The 20,855-nt window shown below is 30.0% G+C and overlaps 1 protein-coding gene across 2 annotated transcripts; it reads right to left on the bottom strand.

Annotated features, from left to right (window-relative positions):
* Positions 1-793: 793 nt before the first annotated feature.
* Positions 794-19,723, bottom strand: LOC111623746. Of its 2 annotated transcripts, XM_023366444.1 has the most exons (8): positions 19,628-19,723; positions 19,372-19,508; positions 14,461-14,636; positions 12,879-13,085; positions 8,062-8,201; positions 2,124-2,285; positions 1,276-1,494; positions 794-1,210 (listed from the first exon to the last, which is right to left on the bottom strand). In XM_023366444.1, exons 5-8 carry the CDS (start codon positions 8,179-8,181, stop codon positions 1,028-1,030), a joined length of 684 nt encoding a protein of 227 aa, XP_023222212.1. In that variant the 5' UTR covers positions 8,182-8,201; positions 12,879-13,085; positions 14,461-14,636; positions 19,372-19,508; positions 19,628-19,723; the 3' UTR covers positions 794-1,027. The 2 variants fall into 2 exon arrangements, with proteins under 2 accessions (XP_023222212.1, XP_023222211.1); XM_023366443.1 differs by lacking the exon at positions 14,461-14,636.
* Positions 19,724-20,855: the final 1,132 nt, after the last annotated feature.

Here is a 20,855-nt window from a genome sequence, read left to right as displayed (position 1 = left end):
CGCTGTCGCACGACGTTGACGATCCAGTTCAGATTCCACAATATTATGGAACCTGAACTGGATCGTCAATGTCATAACATTTTTCAATAAGTACCGGTATGCCGTCAGTTTTTACAACTTAATTCTTTCTTCTTATATTACACATTATATTCAAACTTTACAGCGCCCTGTATCGGCAATTTTTAACCAATTTTTTCCCTTGTTCCATTCTTCTTTTCCCTTCTTAAATAGTAGGTGTACCAATTTTGGTTTCATTGGGTTATTCCTTCAAGGTACCGACACCTCCAAAGAGGGATACTTGTTTTATAACCACCCGATATATTTGACGTCCGGATGGCCGAGCGGCCAAGGTGACAGCCTACCGCTCTGGGGGACCCGGGATCGAAACCGGTCGGGTCGAATAATCCCCAGGAATTTTTCGGGGGTTGTTCCGTCCGGATATGTCGGGCCCCGTCCCTCACCACCCGGCCGCCCCATTGTGGGCCTGGTTGTACCCATAATGGGCTTGCAAAAGACAGGCCCTCTTAGTAACCACAGGGCGGAAAGAGTAAAAGAAAAAAACAACCCGATATATCAACATGTGTGACAGATTTTGTGAAACAGTACTGTTTGAACTTGGAAATTTCTAAAAGTTTAAAATAACAATATAATTAAATTTAAACACGATTAAGAAAAAACAATACATTAGAAGTAATATTTTTCTATTGGTTTTTCTCTTTGTTTACATAAATATAATGAATAGCAAAAAGAAATTTCTGTCGACAGTAAAATCAAATGAATATTTTTTAATGTTTTTATTTTCTGGTGAATTTTGGCTAAACAAAATACATGGTTAATTTGGCTTGAAAAACAAATGTTTATCGGATTTTCTTTTAATAATATTAATAATAATAAACGCAACTCTTCCAGGGAAACGTAAGGTGCTTTTGGAATAAACATTCACCTGTGGTTGCCTGTAAATTGGATAAACAAGAATCCCAGTTTTATTCTACAGTCACGTCGATGGGGGGATTTGAAACGTTCACTGTTACAGACACTGCATCTTATAGAACACGCCCTTATCCATTACTTCTCTCTGCCAAGATAAACGTATGTCATTGGGACAAAAATATCCGAGTGGGCAAGCACATTTGCGCGTGACGAAACTGTTCTCGTCACTGTAAGTTTCCGTGATGGCCATGCACGTGTCGCCCAGGCCGCATAGGGGAGGCTGCAATGTTAAGTAAATTTTAGCTTCGTTAACCGCAGAGATGGAAGTGAGTAATTCGGACTTACCGGCTTGCAGAGATAACTCGTCCTGATGGCCATAATTCCGTTTTGGTACTGATGGAAGACTGTGTTGTTGGGAGTGAACAGGTAAGTAGGCGGGCACACGCAGTGCACGTAGATGTTGCTGATTAGAGTCTGTCCGGTCAAAGCTGACATTTCTACGTACGAACTGTAAACTGTATCGTGTGTGTTACATAATTCCAGTTGAGGCGAACTACTGCAATACTAAAAGAGAAAAACGATTGTTTTAAAGTTGTCAAAAACAACGAAAATGAAACACCCGTATGACGGTATCCGGCACAATTTTTAATTTTCAGGAATTAATACGAAGAAAATTCTGCACACAATTTGTTAAAAGTAACGACGATTGTTAGTGTTTTTTCCATTGTGACATTAAAACGGGAGTAAAGAATCGTGTCCAATTCTTTATATCTCATAAAACGTACTTTTCGTTAGCATCTGACGAAGTATTGTATAAAAAATTCAATTTGATTAACGGTGAACGAGAGTGGAGTAAGAAAAAACAAATCAATTAAAAGAAGGAAAATTTTATAGAAATCTTCCTGGAGTGAGCTGCGAAATATTTTGCACTTTCGCGGTCAGTACTTCTCTAACGAAGATAATCGCGTTAGTTCCTAGTTACGGATTCGAATGAAAATAAAGCGATTATTCTAACCCCATGAAGCGTTGCTGCACTTCAATCACTTATATTTCTGCCATTCGCTGGCGTTAAGGAGTAATCTTATTGAAATATGGATTAATCGAGCACTCGAAGAGTTAATCAATCGAGTGAAGGAAAACACCTAGTGTTGATCTTATGCCGAATGTTTTGCCAAATTATAATCCGTGCTTACCTTATATTGATCGTTACCGTGCGCTATTGTCCTTCCGTCCATTAGATCCCAGATGAGGGGGCAACTTTCATCGGGACAGCGACAGAGCTCGATACTACTCACCCCTCTTCTGTTGAGTTGCACGTAACCGCAGACTGTGTTACGTTCGCACAGAGGAAGGTCCTAAAATTGAAGAGAAATGTAGAAGAGAGGGTATAAACTTTTAATGAAGATTGAGGTGAATAATTATCGCGATAAAAGTAACCGTAATGGATGAATATCATCCCAAGAGTAGAATAGAGAAGTGGAACGTCATTAATTAACACACTCCACCCTTTACGTTTTAATTATTATGATTGATTTAATAAAAATTAATGTTCCGAAGACGTTGTTTATTTCGCAACCTTAAAATATTCTTTACTCGATAAACCATTAATTATCATTTTGCCTGGTGTGTTTCTGTTGATATCTGAAAAACAAACTCCAGTTATACGCAGGAATAACACGGGTAATAAAGATAATTGATAAAGTTATCCTTCTTTACCAAAATATAAAAAAAATCTACGACAGATGATGAAACGGCGCTCCTCTGCTGGATACGAAAATCAATTTTACAGATATAAAAAAAAAGTTGAAGATATCGCAGTTTGTCTGTCTGTATCGATGTTAATATTCTAATTTCGGGGTTCCGCGTTTGGCTTTTGTCGTTTGGGATCGAAGTGAAGTTTTTCTTTAAAAAAGAAAAGTTTATACTCGCTTTTTCGGTATCGATCGAATATTTTATTTTGTTCGGTGCTTTGGCTAACATCTGGGAATTTATGATCGATACCCTCGCAGCTCCTTTTTATCGCGTCAAAAATACACAGAGAACTTTGCACTCAACTGCTACAATCCTTTTTATACGAAAATATATATATATGTATGTATATATATAGTCTATATATAGTTTGAGTTAGCATTTATGAGAAGTGACAAACGTACGAGAAAACAGCTTCTGTTAACGCTTTACTTTTGCAACCTCGTATCGATTTTTTAATGGATAGAATTTTATTAAAACAAAACCGTTCCTTATACAGTTGTTATTTAATTAATTTACACTGCAGACGAGTGGCACTTTTGCTCTTATTTACTTTAAATTGTGTTTTCTTTCTCGATGTTTTCGTATTTAGAGCGCTCACTTATGTAATTTTGGTTTAAATTTTTTTTTATTTTTAAATTGAGAATTATACAGAAGTGGACGAAATGGATCGTAAAACGAGTTTCATTTTGTGTTAAAGTATCGTAAAAGCCAAAATGGAAAACTTTATCTATGCAGTAAAAGTTTTGCTGTGTTCGTTTAAAACTGGAATACAGCGAAATCACGTTTTTGGACTTTAACGAGAGGTAACAATTGATAAGATTTTCCGAAAAGAACACGTATTTATACTTAATTTCTACCAATTATATCCAACACTCCGTGAAATCCTAGCTTAAATGAAAAAAGTGTGCGCTTTAACGAAGAAGTTTAGTCTTTCTGCTTGATTTTTCTTTGTTAAAACGCGTTTAAGTGTAACTGTCATTACCTAAACAATCTTACAAATGTAATTAAAGTAGGATATGAAATTTCCTGATATCCGAGATTATACGTTGGACAGTACAAATTGACGGTCTCTCGAAACATCAATAGAGTATTCGAAACATTACCAAAGTATTCTGAATGGGGTTAATTAATGTTTGTAATAGTTCCAGTTTACATATCTTCGGTTGCTGCAGCGCAGATGTTATTTCGAAATTAAAGTGTATTCGGGAAGCGAGCTGCATTATTTACGCATCTCGTTCGGTACTGTTAATGTGTTCCGTTAATTACATAATATAAATTCGTGTAAATCTTACTCGACAAACTACACAATGTCACTCGCTAGTTTAATCAACAATTGAAAATGTACGAATAGTGAAAGCTCATCATGCGCATCACACACGACTCTGCCGGATTCCAGTCGATGGAGTAATGCGCGAATTATGCATCGTAAAAAGTTCATTCACGGAATCACAGATCCCGAACTACACACAAAAACTGTAGAAACGATCGTTTAGAGTTGGTCGGGTAGTGAATAGAGTGAATACTACGGAGCAAATATTGAATTTATGTTGTATTACAGCAGATAATACCATAAAAACTGTGACTGACGATCGTCGTTTTTATGTTAGAAACCCGGCAGCGACGTGATCCCCAGTTTTATTGATACTAGGAAAGTTAAAGTATTTTAATAGGAAAATAGAAAAATACCGGTTTTAAAGCTACTTTTGTACGAATGGAAACCGTACACGTGATCAATATCCATCCATTTCGTATAAAAATTCGTAATATATTAAATCCTCTTAAAATGGTTGACGTAAATTAAGAGCTTTTGCTATATTTGAAACTTCGATTGCCTTTTATCATCTCTTTATTTTATTAACTTCAATTTATAAAAGACAATTAAACTATCTTTAGAGAATAGGGACAAACAAGAATTCGCTTTTAATCCTTTTGTTAATTCTAAATTGCTCGATAATCCCTAGCGTTTCTTTATAAAGAAGAGTTCATTCTTGTTTCGATAGAAGATTACAAACTTTATAACATAATTAACAATTTTTCTTTGTTGTATCGCGTTTATTCTTTCGATAATTTAATAACTTAGAAAAAAATTGCATTTCTAAATATATATAATTTCATTCCTTCCAATTTTTAATTCCCTCAACGCAATGTATTTGTATGGAAGTTATCGAGTCTAAAAGAGAAAAAACAATGTTAGAAAAAGGGATAATAAATCATTATCATGGCAGGAATGGGAAGTGGCTCTTAAAGTAAATTAGAGCATAAGGTTTAATATCCATCACGTGATAGCTGCTTAAAATTCAGAAAGTCGTTAATAAAGATTTACACAATTCGTAGATGAAGATAATAGAAAAAAAGAACAAACTTTTTCTTTTTTTGACAACAATTGAAAAGCATCTTTAACTCTCACGTGTCTCACAAAAGGAACAAACTTCATTCATCTTATCAAGAATAATATTCATCAAAAGGCTTCTTTCGTTCCATTCACTTAACTGAAACATAAATTTTTCCGCAGCTTGTTCTTTTCTTTGTCAGACATCCAAGAAGAAGGAAAAAATTTCTGATCATTAAACTATACAATGGCGATTTTAAAACAAATTATAATTCTAACCAGTTGAAAAAATGCATCTGTACAAAAATCATAAGTTTTTCATTATTAAAAATAGAAAAACTTCAAACGAAATTTGTCTTCGCCCGGGTTTATAAATGAATATTATATTTTCTTTCTAGAATTAAAAAGTTCGTAAATAATGTAGTGACTTAGCAATATCTTTTACATAAATCCTATAGGCATTTTGTAAAGGACAGGCCTGATAACTTACAAAACTTATAATCAGGTCTATCTCCTTATAAAGTGAGAACAACTGGACTCGGAACTTTATATAAACCTTATGTAATATTTTTCATGGATAATAATGATATTTTAATGGTCCGGAGTTATTTAATGCGTCTCTTTATTAAAACAAGTTTCTTTTCTTGACACATAATACGTAAAAAATGACGATGTCCTATTAGTTGTACTACAGAACTGTAAATCTATCTGAAAAATTGACATCTTAAGAATTTGTTTTTTATTAACTTTATTATATTTGTATATGATTATAATAAAATGTCCCTCATAGATTGAATTACATAGACCTTCTAGGGATGGCCCTGCAATCATATAATGTTCCCTATTTACAAAAGAAATAGTTTTCAATTTTTTTCCGTATTGTTCGAAAGAAAAATGTAAGCGAAAAACAAAAAGAAAGCTAGAAAGAAAACATAAATTTTCCTTATACTACATAAAAATATATGAAAAATATCTACTGCAATTTCCAGCGGTCCAGCGGAAGAAAAATAATATGAAGTTTGTATCTGCAATAGAAATATCTGTTCGATATCTTGTAACAATACAATACAAATCAAGAAAATTATATATGTATATATTTTTTTTAACCTAGAATANATTTTCATTTTATCATTTTTATTGAAACTTATTATTATTATTCGTTTTCATCGGGAAAACATTTCAAAGTGTTGTTTCAATTCTATTTATTTATTGGAGTGCTCGTGGATATACGATATTTTTTGTTTCTCCGTCTGGTGCGTACACGAATAAATTGGAAGGTTTTCTGACGCATGAGCCGGCCACTTACAGTTGTCCACGCGAGAAGCACGGATTCTCCAAATTTAGCCCACACACTCGCAGCGATTGTCAGAAGCACGATATTCCCCATTTATATATATGTATATATTTTTTTTAACCTAGAATATATAAGAAATGAAAAATATCTGTCAGAAAAGTGCATTAATTAATTTGATATTGCTTAATATTCTTATAAAGATAAGCAGAAAGAAAGAAGAACATGGAGTTCTGACAATTTTTGCTAAAGAAGAGAGTTCAACAGCTGTGGGATCTGAAGAAAAACGTTTTAAGAAAATGAGAATGCATAATATATTTTCAACAAGAAAAATTTAAAACGATACAAACGGTTATCCCAAAATTTTGTAAAGGATTCTATATTAGAGAAAAATTAAATTGCTTAAAAATTTAAACTCATTAAACTTTGATTATCAGAGCTAAAACTAACTATTGAATTTTTCATGAAATTAAATCTGCAATACGAGGTAAATATGGGATGTTTAATAAAATCTTAAAGAAAAAATAAGAGAGACGTTTTTAAAAAAGCTTAAAGTAATTGAATTTTTAAAGATCTGATGAGTTATTAATTAATACCATACGAAGAGACAACGTTAACCTTTATGGGAATTTTGTAAAGAAGGCAAATTATTAAAGGAAAGCGACTCGAGAGTGCGTGTTTTAATGTGTTGTTATCGCTAAATAGCTAGAAATTTAATAAATACAGAGACAAACCCATCAAAATATCATATTACGTGTCTTTAGCTTATCTATTTAATGATTAATCAATTTATAATAATTTCTACTCTTTCAAAACTCACTCTGGTCCTTATTATCCTTGTTAACGACAATTAATTACGATAATTACTCGTATAATTCCCACACGAGGACAATTAATGATTCGTAATATAAATCTGTCACGATAATATGTTCGGCCAACAGAAATATTTCGTGTAAAAGTCGCACGAAAAAGTCATGCCGTTTACAAGAATGTAAAATGATCTTTCTCTTGATTGTTTTGCCAACATTTCTCAACCGATTCGTGATGGTAATTCCAATTTCGAGTGTGGTCGGAATAATTTAATTTCTCTTTTTCACAAATATTATTCATTGTCTTTTGTGCACGTTTATGGCGATTCGTCTTTAAATTTATAAATAGCATCTGTATTGCTCAGAGAATATCTTATAATAGTTTCAAAACAAACTGCACGAGCATGTAAGATTCAAATTACTCATCTGGGACTGATTAACGTGTAGTTTGTTTGGTAAATGTCCTACGCAGTTTTTGCTGATTACATTTTAATAGTCGATATTATCAATTATTTATCTAAATTCGAAAGTCGGCAATTAAATTCGTATTCGTTTTCATTATTCCGAACATGCAACAGAACGTCTACAGTTATTGACTACAAAACAGATGCACTAGTACTCAATATGACAAGCTCAGAAGGCGGAAAAATAAGATTTACGAAAACTATCCTTCTTACAAATTCAAACAGCTGGCACTCTTTAGTCGTAACAAAAGTAGAAAGCGAGAATACATTTTTTTTAAAGAAAAACCCGGGTACTCGTTAAACTGCATCACAAATCTGAAGCACGTAATAGAAAAAATGTATTGTCACGGTTGCCTAACTGTTACGGTAGTTTTCTCTAAAGTATAACAACAATGTTTTATAATTTAAAATTTGGAATGTGCTCTGATGTGTAAACTTGTATATTAAACATAAATTATTATAAAAAAGCGAGGAAAAAAAAATTACCTTAAATTCTCTTTCACCTTCTCTTGTTCTAGCCGCAGAGGAACTAAAAGTCAAAGCAATTGCCAACACCCAAAAGATAGTACTAGGTGAACACGTGACCGCACCATTAGTTGTACACATGATGGATCTCTAATGTAATTCTGGAAAACATAATAAATAGAATCGTTATTTCTTCATTTTAAACTTAAAAATAAAGTAAGAAGGCGGACAGTTTGTTGTAATCTCATAACGTTTTTCATATGGTGTCAGTTTAAACAGTGAAATTTATGAGGACATTTTAGTTGTGCAACCGGAAACAATGTAAACAATAGTCGCAAAAAAGGGATTATTTTATTCGATCGTGTAAAACGACCATAACTTCGCGTTGAAATATGTCTCTGGGGAATTTCATTCAATTATTTATTGCATCTGAATATAGATAAATTCTAAACAACGTTACCTTTCGCAGAACTCTTAAATCTCCATTCACTTACCGGAATGATTTAGAAGATAAATAAAACATAAAGTAACGATACAATAGCTCTTATACATCTCTATTTATCATAAGAGAAGCAAAACATCTTGCTTCTATATTTTAATACCTTTCATTCGCATGTAAACTGAGGAGATTTGTGAATGTCGTCACGTGGTGGTAACTTTCTATAATATTAATTCTATTTTTAACAGATTTATATAAAGCCCGAAGGGGAATAAACATCAAAGAGAAGAAAGTAATAGAAATTTTCCAACCCGAAATAGGAAATGTTCCATTTCTGATAATCTCAAACACGGCCAGGAAGTGTTAAAACCGTTAACAGAGTTCATTAATTTAATTTCTAATAAGTAGAATGCACGGTGACAGAATAAATTGATCCTATTGCGTGTAACGATAAACCTAAACGGATATAGAGAACCCTTCAAGTTATTAAAACAATTCAGAATTGAAGTAGGTAATTAGTTCCCTCTGCTGCTGCTGGTGTTGAAAGTTTGATCAATGAGTAGGAGACGGGAGGTTGGTAACAAGAGATATTATTGCTCTTAACAAAAAAATAACTAAAAAAATGGTATTGTTATCTCTTTAGCTTGTTCCTATAGGAATATTTAAAGATGGAATTACTTTTATGTATCGATTTGAGAAGCTATTAAATGCGCAATTACTCCTACCTCCTTACTGTAAGGTTTACTGCTATTGTTATTAATACAATTAATGGGACGATACTGATAACAATAGAACCTTAATCGCTTCCCTATACAGTATGCGTTTTGAGGTCTTGCTGACTTGTTTAAGCATTTAATTATATGCTATAAATTTATTAAAATTAAATATTGAAGTATATAAATGCTTTATCGAGTTAGAAGATGTAGTGTTTAAAATTTAATTGTGTTTATACTTGTTTTTTCCCTGAACTGATTTCTATTTACTTAATATTTATCATAAAACATGACATAATAATTGCAATTTTTGTGCCTTATATTTCACTCACTTTATGAACTTCACTATTAAGTGGTTAATTATTCTGTATAAATTTCGAATCATTTAATTGCAGTGAATAAATGTTAAAGACTAGAATTTCGGTTCTCAAATTCTTAAGACATATTAGTCATTAATTTTGTTGCAAAAATAAATCAAATAAGGTAACGAAATCATTGCTTCAAATATGAAATATTTCGTTCCGCATTTTGAAAATTTATTATTGATAAATTGTATACTTTTTTCTTGCTACATACAAGTACATCGTTCTCTGCTATTCATTTTAAGGGCCAAATAAGACGTTTCGTCCTTGTAAGCGACACAATTACTTCAGCTCGTCCCGAAATTTCGATTGATGTATGAATTCTCTTTCACTTTCTACCCGGTGAGTTTTTTCTTTTCTTTTCTTTCTTTTACTCCTTCAGTCGTGCTCCGCTGTCCCTTACAACCTTTCTTATCTTTTCCAAAATCTACCTGGCAACATGCTCACTCCTCCGTTTCACCTTTTTTTTAACTCATTGACCCTCTATTCTTTCAAAGTTATAAATTTGAATGCAGAGGAGCACGGAGCGCTTCGCTTAACAGAACATTTAAAAGTTTTATTATTCAAGATCCCTAACTATCGAAGAGACAAGGGAAGGAAAAAAGGTATAAACACTTCACCAATCTCATTTATTATAGTAAGCTTCTCGCGTATACGAATATTGATTGATTGAGAAGATAGAATTTCTGATTAAAAAATAAAACACAAAATTTAGATTTATTAATTATTGCCCCTATATAATTCCTAATAATGAATTATTTTGTTGGCTTTCGTGTTATATTAAAACGTTTTCATAAAGGTGAGACTTTCTAAAGATAGAATTGCTTAGGTGGAATAATATAAACTGTTTAAATTGCTCGAAGTAAAAATTCCTAAAGGACTCTAATTACTGAAGCAACATCAAATAACATCTTAACGTTATGAATAAATAAACTGTTTAAAGATTTATATATTTATTTTTCTTGCTTATTTTAAAATATCTCGCAAATTAATTTATTTTCTTCTCTCTTTCACGCCTCCTACTCTAAATACTAAGTTTAAAAAATTGAGAATATCTTGTCTGATAGAGCAGCATTCACTTGGAGGACTAAAGCGGATGTCTGCAGTTCTTTGTAATTACATCTGTCAGTTGCAAACACCGTTTCTTGGCAGAAAAATAAAACATTAAAGATTTTTGTCAACCTATCTCTAACCTCGATTTTTACTGCTTTGCTGCTATACATCTCTAAAACATTCTAAAAGGAGAAAGGGATACAAATAGGAACATAAAGAAGAAAAAAGAAATACACCAATCGACAGACTTTGTGATTTTCTTCAGATTTAAACTGAATCTTGTTATTTCGATAGAATGACCTCACCGGAGTTTTATCTAGATACAGAAGATTTATATCTATTTTAAATCTATAAAAATCTTCTTTTATGAAATTTAAAAAGAGAGAAAATTCAATTTATATAAAATTTCGCTATTTATAATAAGTTTATGGATATAAAAATTGTTAAATGAGTAAACAGTACAAAACTTCAAATACTTTTTCTGTTACGTGAATTTTGCTTAGAATAAAAATGTAAAAAGAACATCCTTTAATATGTATATTTATGTAGTATAAACTTTATTTAGGTTTAAGTTTATAATAAATGCATCGCGATTTCTTTAAAATAAAAAAAGAGTTAAGTCAAAAGGTAAAAAGGAAAAAATTTTATACTCGGATAGAGAATTTTCTTATCAATTTATGCTTGTAACGAGTTTTAGATTTTAAAAAAAACAATTTGTTTCTGACATATTCAAAAATTCGAGCTATCAAATTCCATTTTATTTAGTCGTCATTACTCCCGAAACATAACTTGGTTAACTAAAAACGTGATTCTAATGAACACAACAGTACTTTCTTATTAATTAAATATTAATTTAATACAATAAAAAAATAACGCTAATATTAAATTTAGTTTTATTTTAATTAAAATGGCTTAATTACAAGCGGGAGAAGATTAAAAAGGCTTTTAAAAAATGTAATTTTATGAATATTTTTTTTTCTCAATTTTGTATTAAAGAGTAATGACACCTCTTAATATTATCACATGAAAAATAATTATTTTAATTAGAATAGGAGAATGATAAATCTATAAAATTATCATGGCTTTATTTTTGCTATTTGCGTTATATAAATTGGAGAGAAAGCGTTAACTAAAGATGATCTTTTCTTTAATTATCTGGCTACATAACAGATATCAAAGGATAATCTAATCGACTCTTGTCTAAATTGAATAAGATGCTGATACTTTCAATTACAGCAATCACCCTATGGGTATGTTTTGCTAACTGAATAATTTCACAAATTTTATGAAATATCAATGAGATTCTGCCGACGCTTTCAAAGATTATACACACGCTTAGATTACTCTCGCGTAAAAATATGTAATAATAATTTCAAAATAGTACGTGCGATAACGCGGTACGTATGTCAAAATCGGACAGGTTTCTTGATACTTTCATGAATTTTGAGACCGAAACCAGAAATTTTGACTGACACCTTTTCAAGTAGAGCTTATAGACTTAAACTTCAAAAAACTGTCAACATTTCTTGTAGCGGGTTTGTTGATGCATTAAATCAATAAAAATTCAAAAAGAGGACGAATTTATGAATATGCATCAGACCTTTAATATTTTTAACGTTTCTGTACACGTTAACGTTACATTTGGTAACGTTTATACGTCCGCCTTATTATATAAAATTAAAATCGAGTGACATTTTATTTTAGTCTATTGTCTAATGGATAGCGGTTGTTTTCAGCAGTTAAAATCGTTATTGTTTCTAATTTCTGGTTGTCATCTTCTCTGAACAAACAATCCATTAACAGTTTTATTAATTGCTAAACAGAAGTACAATCTTCACTAAACCGTTCATTATTCAATTATCAAATGGATCCCGAAGTTAATAACTATAATGTGGCAAGTTATCGATTAGATAATATGTATATGCTATGCTAAATGATAATCTAGCATTTCCATAAAAAATTGCTGTCTCGTCCGGATCTGTCTAATTAATATGGATTATACATAATTCATCCAGGAGGATAAAAAGAAATAGAATTAATGAGATCAATGAATAATTAGCTATTCATTCTTATGAAGAGACTAAGAAGATACGATCGTCTAAATGTTTCTGTTTCTGTTAATGATAATTTAATTATTTTAAACTTTGCGTTTAAAAAAATATAATAATAATAAGCTTAACAATTAATAAATGATCAGTGTTGTTTATATTATATGATTGGAGGATTCTTTTTGGAATTTTAAAGCGTAAACAGTCTAGACGAGGGACTTACCTCGAACAAAACGATGTCACTCGTCTAACAAGCACGAGTGTTTTCCCGCCACAGCACATCCGTCTCTTCCCACTCCCAGTCTAATACAAGGATGTATTGGCGGGGGCGAATGGACCGCCCGGCCATTTGCGGGACCATCGGATCACGTGGAAACGACCTCCAATCGTATCCTTCCATTAATGACGTCAGCGGGAACCCTTCTTCGATCTGCAAGCACAAGTCAATTAAATAACTTTTAACACAATTGAGTGTAGGTATGGTCTTTCACCTTAAAAAAAAATGTTAACTTAACTATATTAAAACATTCTTAATGAAACTAAAAAGAACTTCATTCTTTAAAATTATTCAACTTTTGCTCTTTGCCTTTTGTTCTAAGTGAAGAAAAAAATGTTGTTTTTTTCCGCCGAATTTTAATATTTGAATGGGCCTTTTATCTAACTTTGTATCCAAATTATATTAGAAGTTCCGCCGTTTTTTAAAGCCGTAGATCGTGATCATGTAGACGACGGAGCTTTAAATTTAATTAATAATAAAAAAAAAATTCCGATTTTACTCGTTTAGATCTACTTTTTGACCATAGTCATTATTGATAATTGTTAGTTAATGGGCCCTATGCACCTTAATTGTATCGATCGTTAACGATAACAGCATTCACTATTCCAGTAATAGCGTCTTTATTACTCAATTAATTAATTCAACTGTGGTTTAATTTAATTGGAAATGTACAAATAAACGTTGAATTTTACCTCATGATTTGTTCAATTCTTTCATTAGAAAAAAACCTTGATGAAGAAGATTAATGATGCAAGAGATATATAAGAGGTAAAAAAGATAAATAAGCAACTGTAGGTTTGCTGATAACATGGTTCGTCCTGTGTTCAGACGTGTAATTGGAAGCGTAATAAATCAAGAAAGAACAACTTAACTGCAGGGCTCCTATGTGGTGAACGTGGGCCCGTATTATTCTTATGATTATAAATTTTTTTATTATGTCGAATATTTATGATACGTCTCAAAGAATTGTTTTAGCATTGTAACGAGATCATTAGTGAATGAGTTGGTAATTAACGAACATGGATAAAGTACAACAACGATACAAACTGTTATTGAAGTTTGGTAATATATTTTTGTTTTGGAACATTCCTGGTTAGATTCTCTGAATATTTCTTTGACATTTATACAGAAAATATCTCGATCATAAATGTGTTTTCATATCTTAGCAGGAATTTCTCTCATATTGAATTGGTCAATACTTTAATTTTATTTTATTTTTTGTATAATATTAATAAACGGATATTTATTGTTTTTATTAAAAAAAACATACCTAATATTTAATTAATGCCGCTTAACTTTTGCGACATTAAATTGTTTATCATCACCAGTTGTGTAGCCTTCCTTCATTGTTTGCTTTGTGTAGACTGGCGTTAAAAGGATAAAGACGTTTCCTAATAAATCTATAATCTTATTTATCAAGAAAATCACAACTTAAAATAGCATTTAACATTTTTTTTATCCTAACATCTTAGAGTGAACTATAAGTTAGGAATAAAAAATTAGGCAATATTCCTCTATTATTAATTACCTTTGACTCCACTCCATCAACCGGTCTTGACATCTACAGGAAAATATAGTCAAGCAAATATTTTCTATTAACGTTTTTCAAAGTGGATTTCTGAACTTCGGTGTATTGACACTTTAAAATCTTTCAGAAAATTTTAAACTTTCAATTACATATTTTCCTCTATAAAACTGCCACGTCTATAGTAAATAGAGTTCTATAAATGCATTTTAGTACTATATTTAAAATATCAAAAAAAATTCAAATTTAAAAGCAAATAATATACACAATATTAATTACATTTTTAAGAAGTTATAACAAATATTTAGAGCTTAAAAATACAGAAAAAACCAATAAAAAGTTTATTAGTAAATTGAACTAGTATTTCTTATTTGTGAGGTCTTTTCTAAAACCTTATATATATATATAAAATGTTTGTAATCTCTCGAGTCCTGATTTGATGAGTTCGAAAACAACTGAATTTATACTTTCATGAGTTCAAAACTTCCCAAGAGAAAAAAAAAATAGTTTTTTTTCGAAACTGGAAAAGTGAGAAATCACGTGATCCAGCCATTTTCCTCCCTCTTCACCCATACGATTAAATTCCTTCTCGCATCCTCAACAAATTATGAATTTTAATGCGCAAGAATAGCATTTGTGTTAATACGCAATTAATAGCGGGTAAAGGCGTGAATTGAACATAGGGTGGCACATTAAGAATGTTTTTTTTTTTTCGGTTTTTAATGGAAAATTTCAATTTATCAAATCCCATTTTGAAGAGAAAGGGGATGTGCGAGTTTTTCAATTTTATTCTCCTTAAAAGATATTTGAGAATATTTTTACGTTTGCTTTTATAAAGATATCATTGAACTAGAAGAGATTCATGACGTCAGTGACATATCTGAGGAATTCTAAAGGGAATACACGTAACGTTACTGTGACCACAGTTTTTGAGATTTTTTTTTCGTTTTTGGCAATGTCGTGGCTTAAGAAAAACGTATTTATTAAATTCTAACTTAGTAGTTCTTTTGATTTTTTTGTGGACATATATCAAAATAAAATTCGATATCCATGTTTTGGAAGAAAAATGTGTTTAGATATATCAAGCACGGCGCGTTACAACCTCACTCGCCCTCTTGATCGCATCAATAGTTGAGATGTTTATCAAACTTGGAATTTCTTTAAATATGAGGGAATTCGTTCTTGATCATTTTTAACTTTACATTGACGCAAATTAAACGGATTAAATTTTAAAAATCATGCTGGAATTGATATCCTTTTCTTTCATTTTGTATTATTATCATCCTATTCTGATAATGATTTTTATAACTTAGTTAAAATTAACTACGAATTTTTTCGTCTTAATTTTAAAAATGGATCTAGATAAAGTGAGAGCATAATTATCTTTAAAAAAGAGAGCGACAGTAATGGTTTTATATTCCTTGGAGGTTTTAATCCCAATAATAGAAATAGTAATGTTTTGAGCATAGAAAAATATCTGCTTCGAAGTAAAGTGGACAAAAATGTCACGCATTTCTAAAAAGATTTTTTCCCTTCAATGCATTAGCAGAAAATATAATTACCTGTAGAAGTTAATTGTAGTTATCAAACTTTAGTGGGACAGGATTACTGAGGTGAAAGAAATATCTTTTTTATAAACTTCTAGTTAATAACACTGGTTGAGTTATTATCCAAGTTTTCTGATGATTAAAATCTTTCAACGTGTTTCTATAGTCAAGAAATAAAGCAATTCATTTTAAAAAAATCTCTGAAAGAAAGTAATTATATAAGTTTTTATTGTGTACAATGTTTACTTATTAAATGAAACTTCTATTTTTCAATCAATACATTCCTGATTTAGCTTTTTTCCCATTTTCTTGTCGAGTGACATAATCTAAAAATTGCAAGTTTATTTTATTATAAATTTAATTTCAGCCACGCTGCACTTCAAAAGTCCTTTGAAAACATGATGAAGTCTCTTATTAAACATGGTTTGTTTCTGTATAAAAATGATATCAAATTGAAAATCCATCGGTTAAAAACGAGAGAAAGTCATTCACCAGTTTCAAAAACACGTATAATCCTTTCGTAGAAATTAAATTTATGCATTTTATTTATTTTAGTGTATGAAATGATAATCAATAATTTAAAAAATACAATACAATTTTTCCAACCATTTCATGAAATTAGAATAATTGAAGAAGAAATAATTTACTATTCTTTAAATTAATAAAAATAACCTAATTATAAATTCTAATTATAAAAAGGATTTTTTTGTAAAGCAAATATATTTCAGTACTTTATTTGATTTATTTTTTGAGTTTAAATTTTTAAAAATTTCTAAAATATAATTAAGTACTTTATGATAATTTTTTTACTTCTACTAAGGTCCTTCTACTAAAATTGTAATTTATGTGGTCTAGTTGAAAAAGTCTTTTTAATAATCGTATTAAAGTCGTAAAGGAATTTTCTCCTTTTAAAATTGTGATTTTGTAGACATTACTGATGACTAAAACAATTAAAATCAACAAGAAAAAAAAGTAAAATTGTGTCACTTGAAACGAACATTTCATATCTTTAAATGATCATAAGAAAAATATCATAACATTTTTTTAAAAAGCAACTTTTTTTGTAGCAAATTATAAAACTTCCATTCCAAAAATGAAGAGTTGACCATTGATTGTGCCATACTTTAGAAGACAAATGGGTTGTTGAGTAGATAAAAGCATTTTTATGATGAATTATTTTGGTTTAAACTCAAAATAACATTCCTTTCATAACAGGATAAAACATATAAAAGACAAGAAGTTTTTTTTATTTTTTTCAATAAAATAAACGTAATATTTAATAAATAAATAATAATTTTAAATGTGTAGATTTATTATTTTTTAAATTATAGACATTATAGAAAATAATTTAAATAGAAAAGTTTTATTTCATGTCCTTCTTACGGAGAATAAAATTAATATACATAGGCTATATATCAAATCGGAAAAAAATATAAAACTTTATTTTTGTTCAAGAAATTTGTGAGAAAAATTTATTTTAAGGATTTTATATGTCGTATGTATTAACTAAATAAAAATAAATTTATAAGAAATTTTAATGTTAAAAGAAATAAATATCATATGTAATAAATACGAATAAATAAATCTATATTTAAAACGAATTTTTCGTTATATTTAAATTTCAAATTAAATGGATAATGTATATTTGATCGTAATAAAGCCTACAATAACATATTTTATGGAGACAAATTTATTTTTCTGTGAATTATATAAGTAAAGCATTACATTTATAGAGATTAGATGCATTATTTTGAAAGAAAAATATTTATTTTGTTAAGCTGTTCTTTTAATATATTAGATAAATTTTTTGATATAAAATCTTTTATATGATATATTTAAACGTTTATAACTTTATTAATGTATTTTTTTATATATATGAAATTTGATTTTAGTAAAGGAACAAGGCTTAAAGAAGTTTAAGCATTTACAAGTAGAGTCTTCCAGAGATCAAAAGAGGCCAGAGCCTTTTGAATTTGAATGACTTTTTTGAATGAGTACAATATATTTAAAAAAAATGAAAATGTTATTTAAAAATTGTATTATAGTTTTTAAATAATAAAATATGACAAAAAATAAAAATGATTTTTCTTAATACACACAAAAAATGCAATAGAATTGCTAATTTGAAATAAAATTATAAATGTTTTGAGGTCTCTGTAGAAGAAAGGCTCAACCGAATAGTCCTATTAACCCCACGATAGGTCAATGGGACCATTCGGTTGAATCTTTCTTCTTTAAATCATAAGAAGCCGCTTCCCTTTCTAAGACCTCCGGTGTATTAAAAGCAAAACACTACAAGTTTACCGTACAAAAAATATAATAAAATGAATAATTTCTCACAATGTTACTAAGGCCCAGACAAATGTGAAGCCCCAGTCAAATTGAGCCACGTGACAGGGCCTGTTTTTAAATTTGTTAACTAATTTAATATATAAGACGACCCGACATTAAGCAATCTTATTATTTGCAAGAAAATCAGCAAATTGTGAAAGTGTGCCATGATATTGTATCGAGAATTTCTTCCAAATTTGTAAATAATCAAGTATAGTAAACCTCGATTTAACGAACAGACTTTCTGATTCGTACTTCTTACGTGAAAATTAACACTACGTTAACTATAAAATGCTTTTTATGAGTAATTAAATTAACAGGTTATTAATTTCTTTTTCAAATCTAACCACCATTGAGCATTATTTCTTTCATGAGCATTATTTCTTTTATGAGCATTATTTTTTTTTGTTTACTTAAACAAAATTAAAGTATATTTTCCGTAAAATGTTTGTTTATTTATTTACTTCGATTTAGATCGTATATACGTTTATTACAGTCTCAGAACTACGGCGAGTACGTAATCAATAATACACATAGAAAACTTTACCGTGGAATTAAACTTCTCATACGTACTTAACTTTAATCACACAAACGTATTTACATAGCCTAAATAAAAGCGGATAAACCAACTGATTTATCAATTTTCTTTTACAAAACTTTAAATTCGTAAAACTTACTTTATTATATAGTCTGACGTACTGTACTTTTGGCTTTCATGGATACCTCCTCGCCCGAATAATACGTTAAATCGAGGTTTTACTATATTTGAATAACACAAAAATATAGTCTAAAGATTAAATTCCCGCGTTATTCAAAATACAAAGTGGTCCAAAAATCAGTTAACTATCTAAAGTTTTACAATGGTTAACTGACTTTTGGGCTATAGTGCATTTACTTTTTTAAAAGTATTTTTTCTTTTGTGTTTTTATTAGCCACGGAAAAGATATTTTAAAAGTGGAATTTCTTTCTTTTTTTAAAGAATAATAATGATATGAATTTAATGAAAATTTATAAGCGCTTAATTTATCAATATTACCTTTCTAAATTTGAAAATTCTGTGATGTTTTCGACAGAAAAAAAAGCTTCAAACTTCCAATATATTTGTCAAAATTTCGAGATAATAACTTTGACAATTACAAAAATGACGTCTTCGAAGGAAGATACAATTTAGGCCTAACAGAAAAAAAAAAAATCCACAAAAATCAATAAATCCGAACTGTAATAACACATTCATTATAACTAAAGAAAGATATTAAATGTAATAAATTCGTTCGTAACATTATTTAAATTACCTTTTTTCTTTGTTTTTTTTTTTCTTTACTTAAAGATGAGATTTTTGAAAATCCCAAATTCTCCCATCGCCTAATGACGTCACCAAGCCGGAAAGTAAATTGTAAAGCAGACGACAAAACTATTTCCGCTTTGATATTTTTAAGTTGGATTTTCTAGAATTTTCTATTACATAAAATTTTATCTGAAGTTTTTCCCCCCTTACTTTTATTATTATTATTACTTTTTTCGGTAAGAAAATAAATGAAGCGATATTAATTCGTAAGAAGTAATAATGATGCATCTACCGGAAAAAGAATCAAACCAGACGTCGTCCAATCGGTATTGGTTTTTGTATTTATTTGATAAATTACCAGAAAATCGGTAAATTTTGTTTCTCTTTTTTTTTCTGAAAAAGCAGACGATAAGACAGATTAGTGACGTCATTGATAAATATGGCGGGAAGGTAAGCGGAGAATTTTATTTATTCGTTTTTATTGCCATTTTTTAAAAAAAAATTAATTTATAATTTTTCTACTTATAATTATATTTCTTCTATTAATGCACTTTTAGGTAAATTATTCAAATTAAAAGGAATTTAAATGATTGAAAAATGTATTTCGAGAGAAATTTCTGGAAGAAGAGTCGTCTGCTTTCATTTCTTCTCAGGTTTTAATATATTTATATTCTTATAAATGTAATTAACTTTATAATTTAAATATGATAATTTATAGGATGGTCTTTATTAAATTTCAAAACAAATGATCCAATATTTTATCATATTGAATTTATGAAATTCGTGAATGTTTTAATTTGAGTAGCGCGTTTTTCCCCGGGCAAAAAGGGGCCCGGGGACCCCACCAGCAGGAGACTCCAAACAATCCTCCCTTGAAGAAAACTGTCTGAAGTCAACACTATACGCGGGAGACCCTTAATTCAAATACGCCCCGGGCTTCGCGAAGCTCTGTATTCTTCGAGGATTGATCCCCAGGATCTTCGTAAATACCAAAAATCCGCAGATGCTCGAGTCCCTTATATAAAATGGCGCAGTATTCGCATATAACGTAGGCACATTCTCCCATATACTTTAATTCATATCTAGATTATTTATAACAGTTTTCCAACTGCCGATTCGCAGAAAAATATCTGACTGTACTGACACTAGCACAGTTGATTACGGGTGACATTTTAAATAGTAATCTAGTTACTGTACGTACTTTGTTACGTAACTATAGTTATTGTACTTAACAT

Source organism: Centruroides sculpturatus, unplaced genomic scaffold (genome assembly GCF_000671375.1).
Source record: "Centruroides sculpturatus isolate CEXI.00-Female unplaced genomic scaffold, Cexi_2.0 scaffold372, whole genome shotgun sequence".
NCBI classification, from domain to species: Eukaryota; Metazoa; Arthropoda; class Arachnida; order Scorpiones; family Buthidae; genus Centruroides; species Centruroides sculpturatus.
The sequence above is the reverse complement of the archived record's forward strand: the minus strand, read 5'-3'. Positions and strand labels throughout refer to the sequence as shown.

Bases quoted from the DNA above. Each gene is read 5' to 3' on its own strand.
- LOC111623746 (XM_023366444.1), bottom strand. From the start codon at position 8,181: ATGTGTACAACTAATGGTGCGGTCACGTGTTCACCTAGTACTATCTTT. The intron at 2,286-8,061 runs GTAATTTTTTTT...CTTCAATTTTAG, and splicing joins AAGGTGAAAGAGAATTTAAG to GACCTTCCTCTGTGCGAACG. The intron at 1,495-2,123 runs GTAAGCACGGAT...TTTCTCTTTTAG, and splicing joins ACGGTAACGATCAATATAAG to TATTGCAGTAGTTCGCCTCA.